This window comes from Carcharodon carcharias, chromosome 10, assembly GCF_017639515.1.
Source record: "Carcharodon carcharias isolate sCarCar2 chromosome 10, sCarCar2.pri, whole genome shotgun sequence".
Taxonomy (NCBI): Eukaryota; Metazoa; Chordata; class Chondrichthyes; order Lamniformes; family Lamnidae; genus Carcharodon; species Carcharodon carcharias.
The window spans coordinates 70590588-70604997 of record NC_054476.1 but is presented as its reverse complement, the minus strand read 5'-3'; the positions used below and the strand labels follow the sequence as shown (position 1 = coordinate 70604997).

At 42.3% G+C, this 14410-nt stretch overlaps 2 protein-coding genes across 4 annotated transcripts in view; one reads left to right on the top strand and one right to left on the bottom strand.

Annotated features, from left to right (window-relative positions):
• Positions 1-10439, bottom strand: part of ighmbp2 (immunoglobulin mu DNA binding protein 2) — an 87492-nt gene extending 77053 nt beyond the window's left edge. The window contains exons 1-3 of one of the 2 annotated variants that reach the window (XM_041197175.1): positions 10306-10439; positions 3856-3934; positions 77-246 (exon numbers count right to left, since the gene is read on the bottom strand). In XM_041197175.1, the coding sequence (XP_041053109.1) occupies positions 77-246; positions 3856-3926 (241 nt within the window). In that variant the 5' untranslated portion in view covers positions 3927-3934; positions 10306-10439. Of the gene's footprint in view, positions 1-76; positions 247-3855; positions 3935-10225 lie in introns of both variants that reach the window. The other variant, XM_041197174.1, reaches the window with a different exon arrangement.
• The window catches only part of mrpl21 (mitochondrial ribosomal protein L21), a 34341-nt gene continuing 30287 nt past the window's right edge, over positions 10357-14410 (top strand). For both annotated transcript variants that reach the window (XM_041197177.1, XM_041197176.1), the window contains exon 1: positions 10357-10491. In XM_041197177.1, the coding sequence (XP_041053111.1) occupies positions 10431-10491 (61 nt within the window). In that variant the 5' untranslated portion in view covers positions 10357-10430. The remainder of the gene's footprint in view (positions 10492-14410) is intronic.

Here is a 14410-nt window from a genome sequence, read left to right as displayed (position 1 = left end):
GTTATTGCAGTATGTTACATTATTATCACTTTCATTACAATGAATGCGACAGCATTAAAGAAAAAATGAAACACACCAGGGCTGAAGTTATTGCTGGGTAGTGCTGCATTGGCCTCATGCTTTCTAGGTTCAAAGTTAACAAGAAAGCGTCCATACAGTCCAGTTCTCTGGCTCACCACCTGAAGCTTCAGCAGACAGACACCACACCGCTGGAGTTCTTTAACAGAAATGTTTTCCTGCCAGGCCCTAAAAAAACCATATGAAGATAACTCTGTAAAATAGTTAACAACAATTTGCATTTGTATAGCACTTTTAAAATAGTAAAATGTCCCAGAGTGCGTCACACAAAATGCTTCACAGGAGCACAGAAACTTATAAAGGATATCAAAATCAACACAGAAGTATTTTTACAATTATATTAGGAAAAAGAGGATGGTCAGAAGGGATTAGGTTTCCATCTCAAGGTTTTAATGGAAACAGGTGAGAATATTGCAGCTGCCATAGTTGTGATCTTCCAAAGTTCTCTCAGTTTGGGAATTGCTTCTTCGGATTGGAAAATTGCGCATGCTGCTCCACTATTTAGGAAAGATGAAAGAAGGAAAACAGGGGATTATGGACCAGTTATTCTAATATCTGTTGTCAGGAAATTACTGGAGTATTAAGTATAGTGTGACTTAAAACCTTGAAATGTTTTAGCTGATCAGAGAGCCAGCATGGATTTGTAAAGGGTAAATCATACCTGATGAATCTGACTGAATTTTTAAAAAACATGACTTAAGTAGTGGAGAGAGGAGTTTTTATGGAAGTTGTTTATATGAATTTCCAGTAGGTTTTTGATAAGGTCCCTTTTAAGAGACTGTTAGCTAGCTAAAGTTGAAGCTCATGGAATTAAAGGTTAATTATTGATCTGATTAGGAAATTGGCCGAACGGCATGAAACAGAGAATAGCGATAATGGGCAGGAGCTCTAACTGACAGGTGCGTCTAAAGGTGTTCGCAAGAATCTGTGTTGGGATTTCAACTGTTCATCATTATGCATTAACAATTTAGGTAGTGGGATAGAAAGTCACACATCCAAATTTGCTGATAAGACAAAGATAGGATTGAAAGCAGTGTAGATAGAAGCATAAAGTTACAGAGATATGACAGGTTAAGTGAATGGTCAAAACTATGGCAAATGGATTTCAATATAGGCAAGCATGAAGGCTTCCACTTTAAGCCTAAAATAGAGAACACAAGGTATTGCTAAATGGTAAAAAGATAGAAAGAGTGGAAATCCAAAGAGATTTGGAGATAATCAAAAATGCCATGAACTGGTACAGAAAATAATCAAAAAGGCTAATAGAATGCTGGAACTCTAGAGGACCATAATAACAGAAATCATAGAAATTTGCAGCATGGAAGGAGGCCATTCGGCCCATCATGTGAGTGCCAAAAACACGTAACCATCCAGCCTAGTCCTACTTTCCAACTCTTGGTCTGTATCCTTGTAGATTAAAACACTTCAAAAGTGGATATCCAAGTACTTTTTTAAATTTACAAGGGTTTCTGCCTCCACCACCCTTTCAGGCATTTGTTACTAAAGCAAAAGATTAAATGAAGCCCTGGTTAGACCATGCCTCCAGCACTGCAAGCAGTTCTGGATACTACAGCATAGGATATATTGGCCTTGGAGGGTGTGCAGCATTGGTTTATCAAAATGAGATATGGACGCCAAAGGATAAATCTAACCCTAGATTACACAAACTAGGATTGTAGTCCCCGAAATTTAAGATTAAGGGGCTAATATAATTGAAGCTTTCAAGATATTAAAGAGAATAGATAGGGTAGATAGAAAGAGACTATTTCTACTGGTTGGGGAGTCTTGAACCATGAGACATATTCCAAAAATTAGAGCCAGACCTTTCAGGAGTGAAATTAAAAAACACATCTACATGCAAAAGGTGGCAGAAGTTCGGAACACTCGTCTACAAACAAAGATTAATGCTAGATCAATTGTTTGTCTTAGATCTGAGATTAAAAGACTTCTGTTAGCCAAAGGTATTAAGGGATATGGGGCAGGGGCAGCTATATGGATTTCAGTCACAGATCAGCTGCAATCTCCTTCAATGGTGGAATAGGCTCAACGGATAATTAGCCTACTCCTGTTCCTATGTCTCTATGGAAATAGAATATAGAACTGAATTTGCTGCTGGTAAATTAAATCGACCTAAGTGCAATCATGCAGGGACCTTCTGCAATCTCAATGTGCATGTCTATATGTATTAGCACAGAAGCAGTTATTCATTTCTATTCCCCCTCAAGCCTGTATACAATATGAATTAAGTTATATGACAACTGAATCTAATGAGGACAAAATGAGCAATTCATATTCAGTATAAATGACATTCTGTTGAAGAGTCATATGGACTCGAAAGGTTAACTGTGTTCCTCTCCACAGATGCTGCCAGACCTGCTGAGTTTTTCCAGGTATTTTTGTTTTTGTTTTGGATTTCCAGCATCCGCAGTTTTTTGCTTTTATTTTGTTACAGTATAAATGAACCTGGTTTATATTACTGATGCATTTAACAGTGTTCTTTAACTTTATTGCTTAAAAATTAAAATATATTAATGCATTCACCTCTTAAGATGTAACACCATAGAAGCAAAATAAATCACGCTTACTCTTTCGGGTTTTGTATATGGAGTTAGATCATAGGTCTTATCACATTGAACAGGCTTGAGGGCCTAAACAGTCTATTTCAGTTCCTATGTGGCTTAGGAAGGAAATTTTAGAGTTGAAGCCCTAGGCAGCAAATGGCACAGTTGCCTATGGTGGAATGATTAAAATCAGGGATGTGCAAGAGGCCAGAATTGGAGGAGCAGAGAGGTGGCAGAAGGTTATAAACTAGAGAAGGTTATAGAAATATGGAGGGGCAAAGATGTAAAGTGATTTGAAAACAATGATGAATATTCTAAAATTGATGTAGTGCTGGTGCAGGGGCCAATGCAGAACAGCAAACATAAGGATGATGGGTGGATGGGACCTAGGGCAAGTTAGGAAAGGGGCAACAGAACTTTGGATGAACTAAAGTCATATCGTTACGTGCCTCTGAACAATTTAAAGAACTTTGGGCAGACTACAGTTCTGCTGTAGAAAAGAATCTCAATTCTAAACTGGACCTCAGCTGTTTAAAGGTTGGAATTCGTTGTTGCAATACAAATATTCAGCAGAATTTCCAAACAAACATGTATCACTCTTTACTGGTGTAAACACTCACTACCTCCACTGTGTGGATTATCTGTTAACAGCTTCAACTTCATAGGTACATACATTTTAAGACTTCTGGAGATTGCATTGTCCTTTCCACTTCATGAAAAGCGGTCCATCAAATAGTAGAGCCCAGGGGATCACACTGCAAACTGTTCATAACTCTGTGCTTTTATGAACTAATAACCTCTGTTCCACAAACATTTAACACTAGAAACCTCCTAGTAGGCTGTTTGAAAGCAGTCCCATTACAAAGGCAGATCAATATTTATTGTATCCATCAAGGTATGTACACAAGCACTGCTATCATTTAGAAATCTATTGCAAATTATAGTTAATGGGGCCAGAATCAATGTAAAGTCTTCTACAAATAATAAGGTCATGAATATTCAACAAAGCAAGTGGACTTGAATCAGAAATCCTTGGGTCAGTGATTTTGGTTCCTGGAACAATTATGTGGGAAGTACTGGCAAAACTAAACTGCTAGCCATGAATTATTTAATTATTGGTTAAATTTATAGATTGGGGCTCTGGGGCTGAATATCACATGTTTGAAACTCTTATATTAAAAGCAGGAGATGAAAGGGTAGTGCTGATAAATTATACCTGGTCTCTTCAATTTCAGCTGCTCTTTCTTCTTGTAGTAGCTCTAAATTTTGAGACACAAAGACCTCCATTGCTGTACCTATACAAGAAGTAAAATAAAATGGCAACACTTAAAATTACAAAGAGGACTTCGCTTCAAGTTATTCTGTGGGAGGAAAGTAAGGAACTGAAAGATTTTGATTAGAACCTTTAATGGAAAAATAAAACTTCCAAAAATGCTTCACAAATAAAAACAAGGCTGGGAAAGCGTATATCATGTCATGACATGTTAAGGAGGGAGAGATTAAGAGGTGTGAACAAAACCTAGATCAAAATATGGGCTTTGAGAATGGAGGAGAGGGAAGAGGGAGGTGAAGCAGTTTAGTGGGAGAATTCTAGAGGATGGACCCAAGGCAACTGAAGACTCTGTCACCAAGAGTAAGGTGAAAGGAGGGGGACACCATGACACCAGATCCATATACTAAAAAGGTGACAGAGATGTGGGGAAATAGCTCAAAATAGAATCCTAATCACCCTAAAAAATAAAATAACTGCTGATAAATGTGAATGAAAGGAAACCAAATCGAGTTCAGCAAACTAACCCAACATGAGAGATTGTGTAGGCAAGTGAAAAGTCTAAGCCTACAGGTTTACATTATCTCAAGGGCATTTTACAAAGTTATTAGTGATACTAGATGCAACATATTAATGCAACAAGGCAGTCCACAAGCTAATCATAGTCATTAGCTCAGTGACGGTGGTGGGGCTTGCTCTAGTAAATAAAAGCTCCTCCAAGAGAAGCAGCAGCCTGCAGGATCAAAGCTGTGAGCCACTGGACCACATTCAGGCTTGGGCTGATAAGTGGCAAGTAACATTCACACCACACAAGTGCGAGACAATGATAATTTCCAACGAGAGGGAACCTAATCATCTTATTTGACATTCAATGGCATTACCTTTGCTGAATCCCACCACTATCAACATCCTGGGGGTTATCATTGGCCAGAAGCTGAACTGGACTAGTCAAATATATACTATGGCTACAAGAACAGGTCAGGGGCTGGGAATTCTGCAAAGAGACTCCCCAAAGCCTGTCCACCATCTACAAGGCACAAGTCAGGAGTGTGATGGAATACTCTCCACTTGCCTGGTGGAATGCAGCTCCAACAACACTCAAGAACTTGACAATATCCAGGACAAAGCAACACACTTGATTGGCACTCCATCCACCACCTTCAACATTCACTCCCTCCACCACCGCCACACAGTGGCAGCAGTGTGTACCATCTACAAGATGCACTTCAGCAACTCACCAAAGCTCCTTCAACAGCACCTTCCAAACCTGTCACCTCTATCACCTAGAAGGACAAGGGCAGCATATGCATGGGAACGCCACCATCAGCAAGTTCCACTCCAAGTCACATACTTGGAACTATATCACCGTTCCTTTGCTGTCGGTGGGTCAAAATCCTGGAACTCCCTTCCTAACGCCACAAGGAGTGCAGCAGTTCAAGAAAGCAGCTCACCATCACCTTCTCAAGGGAAGTTAGGGATGAGCAATAAAAATGCTGGCCTAGCCAAGAATACACACTCCCGTGAAAGAATTTTAAAAAACGATCAATATGCTTCCACTTTGAAAGGCAGTTTGTCTATTGTGCAAAGCAGAGGCAACATGACAGTCAAGCAATGTGCCAACATTTTAGGAAATGTTCAACTGCCAGCCACCCATTTTTTAACCTGAAGAAATTAGGCTGCCAGTAGTTGAGAATAGGGTGGAGAAGAGGCAGCTTGGCCACTCAACTGATGCCCAAGGCCCACCTGTTTCCAGTGGCAGCCAGTTCAAGTATACAAATCAGGTTTTCAGGCATGTATTTCAGGCATTTCAGCACAGTCTATGTAGTCTAACCTGTAGCCCTTAAAGGCACCGCAAGTTGACCCATTCAAGGCACCATCCCCAGCATCTCCCCAGGGTGGGAGCTGGAAGGTTTCCCATAACTGATGAGCTACAGCAAGGCATTCTCCTGGTACCATATAAATGAGGCCTAGCCTGGAAGTGGTGCAGGTCTTCCGGCGTCAATTTCTGTGGCCACTGGCTATGCCAGCATTTATTGCTCATCCCTGCCCTGTCCTTGAAAAGGTTTTTCTGAGCTACCCTCTTGAACCACTGAAGTCCATGTGAGGTTGGCACACCCACAGTGCTCTTAGGGAGGGAGCTTCAGGTATTTGACTCAGTGACAATGAAGGAATGTTGATCTAATTCCAAGTCCGGATAGTGTGTGGCTCAGAGGGCAACTTGCAGCTGGTGATGTTCCCGTGCATTGGCTACCCTTGTCCTTTTAGGTGGTGGAGATCACAGGTTTGGAAAATGCTGTCAAAAGAGCCTAAGCAAGTTGCTGCAGCGCATTTCGTAGACAATAGGCACTGTCACAATCCCCGTGGAGGCCGATAACTTTTAAACAAAAAAAATCAAACTTCCAATTAATAGCTGAAGAGCTGACACAAGGTGTCACTATTTAAGACGTTTACTGTAACAAAAGACTAAAAGTTCTATTGGCTAAACACTATTTTTGTAGGCGACTTATACTATAAACCACAGAACAGAATACCCGCCCCTGCTATTCATTTTTAGCACAACTGAAAAAAATAAACTTCACAGGTATACGTAACAACGTCCTTTAAGTAGGCATTCAATTCTCCCAAAACTAGTTCAAAATGATTCATAGCTCGAGGGTTTACTTAGGTTCTTTTCCTTTCTCAGGCCAGTAACTTCCAACCCCCAAAACTGTCCTTCACAGTGAGAGCATTACTGGAGATTCCCCTTCTAGTGCAGCATGGCGAATCTTCCAGCCCTGTTTTAACTTCTCATGAATTTGATCTTTTCAGTCTGAGCACCAACTTCCACCTGCATTCCAGCATGGTGACCCAAAGGGACTTTCAGCCTTTTGCTGCTCTCTCTCTTTCAGACTCTGATAGACCAACGAGTCTGTAATATTCAGTGATATTTTAGTGAAGCCTGTAATCCCAGCTTCCTCTGTACCTTTCCCATCTCAGAGCCCATCACTATGGCAATGTGAATCACATGGGCCTTGTATCCAGATAGAAAAGCTGGTTAGCTATCCTTTAGGCCAGACGCCCAAGGCTCTGCTTCAAGGGCTCTTGCAAGCATGACATGAAGGTCCGAGCATCAACTATCGCACCTGGGAGTCACTAGCTGGTGAAAGAAAGAAAGAAGGAAATGGCAACACCTCCTGTGGACTGGCATGCACTACCGTAACAACCACTGACTAAAGCAGCTCGGAAACAGACACCAATGCTGAAAACAACAACTGACAATATCACTTGCCAGCTTCATGTGTGGCGCTTGTAGCAAAATCTACCCCTCATGGATTGGTCTTCACAGTCATCAGTAAAGGTGCACCAAATGAAGACACCCCAACTAAATGTTTGCTGCATGTACATTATCTCTTGTAGGTTACAGATGCCAACTGCTATTTTTTAGACCCGAACTCTATTTTATCATGAAACTAAATGAGCAGCTTAAAGCACAACTGTTTACAACCCAACATTCTCAACACTTTTCTGGGACTTTGGAGACTCAGGGCAGAATTTTGCCCTTGGATGGTGTGCGGGCCCCACCGGCTTGCCGGTGGGCGGCCAGCTGACCCCTGCCACTGAAACAGGGCCCGCCACCATTTTAAGTGGGCGGGACAATTAAGGCCCACCCAGCGGCATCCCCGACGGGAAGCGCTATGCACTTCCTATGCGTTGGGGGGGGGTGGTTGGGAAGGGACTTCCCATCTGTCAAAGTGTGCTCTTTCGCGCACACGCACGAAAGAGCGGACTTCTCCCTGAGGCAAAGTCCTGTCTCAGGGAGAATACTGACAGTGGAAAAAACTTCAAAAATTGAAACATTAAAAAATTATTAACATGTCCCCCTTGTGATAATGTCACACGAGATGGGAACATGTTAATAAAGAACACAAACTTAATAATTTGTTCCAAAATGGACATGAAACTTCATCCCACCAGTGGATGAAGTTTCATGAATAATCTGGAGCCCACTGGGGCTCCTAGCCAGCCCGCCAACCTTAAGTTAGTACAGAGGCTGCTGCCAGTGTCTCCAAGTGTAAATATCTTGCACCTTCTTCCCGGTAAAACAATCTGCATCCCCTTTAACCTCTAACCATCAAACCAGGCTTGCTGTTGACAGACTTCAGGGCAAGTCACATGACCCCCTTCATTTTTGCCTTAAAGATGAAATCCCAAAACATAACAATCTTATAAGCCTGATAATTGTAACAACACTGCTACCACTGTGCACCAGTGGTGGAGGGAATGAATGTTTGAGGGAGTGAATGAATGTTTGAGGGAGTGAATGTTTGAGGGAGTGAATGTTTGAGGGAGTGAATGTTTGAGGGAGTGAATGTTTGAGGGAGTGAATGTTTGAGGGAGTGAATGTTTGAGGGAGTGAATGTTTGAGGGAGTGAATGTTTGAGGGAGTGAATGTTTGAGGGAGTGAATGGGGTGCAGATCAATTGGGCTACTTTGTCCTAAATGGTCTTGAGCGTTGTTGGAGCTGCACATCCACGCAAGTGGAGAGTGTTCCATCACACTCCTGACTTGTACCTTGCAGATGGTGGACAGGCTTTGGGGAGTCAGAAGGTGAGTTACTCTCCACAGAATTCCCAGCCTCTGACCTGCTCTTGTAGCCACAGTATTTATATGGCAAGTCCAGTTCAATTTCTGGTTAATAGTAACCCATTTAATTCATCAGAGACTAAGGTTCTAAGAATTTGTTCAAGGAAAACCCCAAAGGTTTCGAATTTTGCCTTTTCAAATTTTTAAACAGACCAGTTCAAATATTGTGCAAGGTTAATTATTGTACCACTATAACACCAAGTCCTGAGGATGGCAGTCAGGCCCGAAATGTCAGCTGACTGACTGACTTGATTTTCCACTGTTGCTGCCTCACCTGCTCCTCATTTCCAGCTCTTTCCGTTTTGGTTTCAAGGGAAATGATGGGTGAACAAAGGTTGATTCAGCACAAGAAATTCACAAACATCAAATATACCAAACAGAAAAGGTACTACTAACTTCAGGACTTAGTTAGGCTAGCTGAATGAGCAGACAACTGGAAGATGGAATTCAGTACAGAGACATATGAGGTGAAGCATTTTGGCAGAAGTGATAGGGAGAGGCAATATGGACCTAATGGCACAATTTAAAAGACTGTACAAGGACAGAAGGACCTGGATGTGCATTGATCACTGAAGGTGACAGGTGGCATATTGAGGGAGTAGTTAGCAAAGCATGTGGGATCTTGGGCTTCATAAATAGAGGCATCAAGTACAAAAAGCAGGGACATTATGCTGAACCTTCATAAAGTTTTAGTTAGGCTACAAACAGAGTATTGCATTCAGTCCTGGTCACCACACTATAGGAAGGATGTAAGGGTGCTTGAGAGGGTGGAAAGGAGATTAACCAGAATGATTCAACGGATGGGGGATCTTAGTTACAAGGATAGGTTGGAGAAGCTGGGGTTTTGTCCCTCGGAGCAGAGATTGAAAGGAGATTTGGAAGGGTGTTGTCAGCAGATTTGTTATTCGAGGATGACACCTGCTCTGGGTGGTGAGTTTTTGCCATGGGTCTTCATGTGACCAAAGAGGCCAATTCTTGACCCACAGCCCTTTGGGCACATGGGGCAGGATATTCCACAAGATAGTGGGATCAGAGTTAAGGATTTGCTTCCTTTTTTTCCTCCTGCTCTGCTGCCACTCCACCTCATCATTAAGACGTTGGGACTCAAAGCGTGACACAATTTGATGGGCAGTTGTTACCACTCTAAACGATTGGTAGCAAGCTCCTCGCAGAGATGTACAAGATCACAACAGATTCAGTTAAGGAAAAGAAGGAAAAACTATTCCCATTAACTGATGGTACAAGGGCTAGGGGACTCAGTTTTAAGGTTTTGGGCCAAAGATGCAGAGAGAATGTGAGGAAGAACTTTTTTTTTAGTAAGTGGTAATGATCTGGAACTCTCTGCCCACAAAGGTGTTGAATTCAGAAACAAACAATGATTTCAAAGGAAACTGGATGATCATTTGAAGGAAATAAACTTGTAGGACTACAGAGATAAGAGAGGGGTATGGAACTGAATGGATTGCTCTACAGGGAGTCAGTATGAATTCAATGGGCTAAATAAACTTGCTGTGTGCCAAAAATGACAACATATGATAACTGAATCATAATATCATGAACATAAGTGAGATTTATGTTCAAAAAGAGCATATAAATCTTGCATTCTATACAACACTACCCATCACACATTCAGATTCACAGAATCCATACACCAACCCCAATGCTCTGTCCCCTGAAGCCCAGCCTCACTTACCCAGCCCTTGCTCATGTCCGGCCCTCCATCCCTTTCCCCCTCACATTCCCCGTCCGTCCCTCTATCCCTTCCCCACTCACACTCCGAGTCCGTCCCTCTATCTGTTCCCCCGTCCTCTCATAAGCCGGGTCCTTCCGCTTTTTGTTTCCCCCGGAGGCCTGTGTGTTTTGTTGTCCGAGGCCGTTGAGGTGTTTCGGCCGCGGTGATGGCGCTGAGCTGCGTGCGGCTTTTCGGCAGCTGGAGCCGGAGCCGAGTCCAGGCCGCCGGTAAGAGGGTGACCCCGGAACCGTGACTAAGGCCTGGTGGCCGGGTCCCGGAGACATCTGGTGGGAGGGGGAATAGGGCAGCCCTGGGAGCGAGTATCGGTGCCAGGCTGCGGCAGGTTATTGTTTTTGGGCAGCAGAGGGACAGGCCATCCGACCCTGGCTCCACGTAAAGTGAAAATAAAACCAGAAATGCGGAAATACTCAGCAAGTCCGGCAGCATCTGTGGAGAGAGGAAAGTTAGCGTTTCGGTTCGATGACCTTTCAGCAGAACTAGAAAAAGCTTAAAATGTAATACACTTTAAGCAAGAAAAAGGGGAGGAGAATGAAACAAAAGGGAAGGCATGTGATATAGAGTGTTTGGTGGTGGCATCAATCTGGAAGTGGCGGAGGATGATCCATTGAATATGGAGGCTGGTAGGTAGAAAGTGAGGACAAGGGGAACCTAATTGTGGTTCTGGGAGGGAGGGGAAGGGGTGAGAGCAGAAGTGTGGGAAATAGTACAGACATAATTGGGGTTCCTAGGATCCACGGTAAAGGGGGGTGGGGAGGTGAGGGAGAAATCCTAAGTTGAGGAAAAAGACGTATCAGAAGCACTGGTATAGAACAATGCATATGATCAGAACAGATGTGACAGAGAAACTAGGAGAATGAAATGGAGTCCTTACAGCAAGCAGAGTGTGAAGAACCATAGTCGAGGTAGTTGTCAGAGTCATTGGGCTAATAATGAACAGGAGCCCCAGTTACCCCCGCCACAACTCTGGAGAGGTTTTAGACCTTCTGAACATCTCACAGCACTTTACAGCAAATGAAGTATTTTGAAATGTAGTTCCTGTTGCAATGTTGGAAACATGGCAGCCAACTTGCACACAGCAAGGTCTCACAAATAGCAATATGCTAGTGACCGGATTTATCTGTTTTAGTTGTTGTTGAGGGATAAACATTTGCCAGTACACTGGTGAGAACTACACCACTCTCTGCCCCATCTTCAAAACAGTGCCCTGGGACCTAATACATCCACCTGAGAGGGTAGACAAAGGCTTGGTTTAACATTTTGTTTGAAAGGTGGCACCAGTGACAGTGCAGCAACTCCCACAGCATTGGCCATAAGATGTAGGAACAGAAGTAGGCCATTCAGCCTACCTAGTCTGCTCCACCATTCAATGAGATCATGATAATCCTGAACTCCATTTTCCCACCTTTTCCCCATAACCCTTGATTCCCTTACTGATTAAAAATCAGTCAATCTCAGCCTTGAATATATTTAATGACCCAGTCTCTACAGCCCTCTGCAGTAAAGAATTCCACAGATTCACTGCCCTCTGAGAGAAGAAATTCTTTCTCTTTCTTAAATGGGTGACCCCTTACTCTGAGATTATGCCCTCTGATCCTAGACTCTCCCACAAGGGGCAACAACCTCTCAGCATCTACCCTGTCAAGCCCCCTAAGAATCTTATATGTTTCAATAAAGTCACCTCTCATTCTTCTAAACTCCAATGAGTACAGGTACAGTAGGAGTACCTATTCAACCTCTCCTCAAAAGAAAATCTCTCCATAACCAGGATCAACCTAGTGAATCTTCTCTGGACTGCCTCCTGTGCCAGTATATCTTTCCTTAGATAAGGGGAGCAAAACTGTTACAGTATTCTAGCTGTGATCTAACTAGTGCCTTGTATAGTTTTAGCAAGGTCTCCCTATTTTTATACTCCATTCCCTTTGAAATAAAGGCCAACATTCCATTTGTCTTCCCTATTACCTGCTGAACTTGTTAGCTTTTTGGGATTCATGCACGAGGACTCCCAAATCACTCCATGCTGTAGCCTTCTGCAGTCTTTCTCCATGTAAATAATATTCAGCTCCTCTACCTGCCAAAATGCATAACCTTACATTTTCCCACATTATATTTCATCTGCCAAGTTTTTGCCCACTCACTTAACCTGTCAATATCCCTCTGCAGACTCTGTCATCCTCACCACTTGCCTTCCCACTATTTTTGTGTCATTCGCAAACTTTGCAATAGTACATTCACTTCCCTCATCTAAGTCATTAATATGTATTGTAAATAATTGTGGACCCAGCACTGATCCCTGTGGCACTCCACTAGTTACATGTTGCCATCCTGAAAAAGCTCCCCCTTATCCCAACTCTGTCTTCTTTTAGTTAGCCAATCCTTTATCCATGCTAATATACTACCCCAACACCATGGGCTCTTATCTTATTAAGTAGCCTATGTGCGGTACCTTTTGGAACGCCTTTTGGAAATCCAAATATATTATATCTGCTGGTCCCCTTTATCTATCCTGCTTGTTACCTCCTCAAATAATTCCAATAGATTTGTCAGGCATGATTTCCTCTTCATGAAACCCTCTGCAGTAAAGAATTCCACAGATTCACTACCCTCTGAGAGAAGAAATTCCTTCTCTGTGTTAACAGGGTGACCCTATACTCTGACATTGTGCCCTCTGGCCCTGGACTCTCCCACAAGGGGAAATAACCTCTCAGCATCTACCCTGCCAAGTTCTGACTCTGCTTGATTATATTATGCATTTCTAAATGCTCTGCTATTACATCCTTTATAATAGAGTCTAACATTTTCCCAATGATGGATGTTAAGCTAACTGACCTATAGTTACCTGTTTTTTGTCTCCCTTTTTGAATAAGGGTGTTACTTTAGCAGTTTTCCAATCTTCTGGGACATTTCCAGAATCTAAGGATTCTTAGAAGATTACTACCAGTGCATGTGTAGCTGCTTCTTTCAATATCCTAGGATGCAACCCATCAGGTCCAGGGGACTTATTGACCTTTAGCCCCTTTAGTTTCCCTAGAACATTTTCTCTAGTGATAGTTATTGTATTTATTTCCTCCCCACCTTTTGCTCCTTGATTATTTAGTATTTTTGGAATGCTATTAGTGTCTTCTACCATGAGGACTGATACAAAGTATTTATTCAACTCCTCTGCCATTTACTGGTTCGCCATTATTATTTCCCCAGCCTCAATCTCTAAGGGGCATATGTTCACTTTGGCCTCTCTCTTCCTTTTTATATATTTAAATAAGTTCTTACTGTCTGTTTTTATATTACTTGCTAGTTTACTCTCAAAGTTTATTTTCTCTCTCAATACTTTTTGGTCATCTTTTGTTGTTTTTTAAAACTTTCCCAATCCTCTGGCTTACCACTATTCTTTACCACATTGTATGTTTTCTTTCAATTTGATACTATCCTTAACTTCCTTGGTTAACCATGGTTGGTTTACCCCCTTCCTAGAATCCTTCTTTCTCACTGGGATATACCTTTGTTGTGAGTCATGAACTATTTTCTTAAACATCTGCCATCATTCATCAACCTTCTTTTCTGCTAAACTCCTTTCCCAGTCCACTCCAGCCAACTCTGCCCTCATTCCTTTATAATTAGCCTTATTTAAGTTTAGCACAGTTGTTCTGACCCAAGTTTCTTACTCTCAAACTGAATGCTAAATTCTACCATGTTATAGTCACTGTTTTCTAGGGAATCTTTTACTCCGAGATCATTTATTAAACCTGCCTCATTACACATTACCAGATCCAAAATAGCCTGATCCCTGGCTGGATCCACAACATATTGTTCTAGGAAACTGTCCCGAATACACTCTATGAATTCTTGCTCGTGGCTACCTCTGCCAGTTTGATTTTTCCAATCTACATGAAGATTAAAGTCACTGTGATTGATGTACTGCCTTTTTTACATGCCCATATTATCTCCTGATTTATTCTCTGCCCTACAGTTACGGCTACTGTTAGGGGGCCTGTAGACTATTCCTACCAGTATCTTCTTCCCCTTGTTATTTCTTACCTCCACCCATGTGGATTCTACATCTTCCAATCTGGGATCATTTCTTGCTATTGTACTTGTTCCACCTTGTATTAACAACACTACCCACCAGCC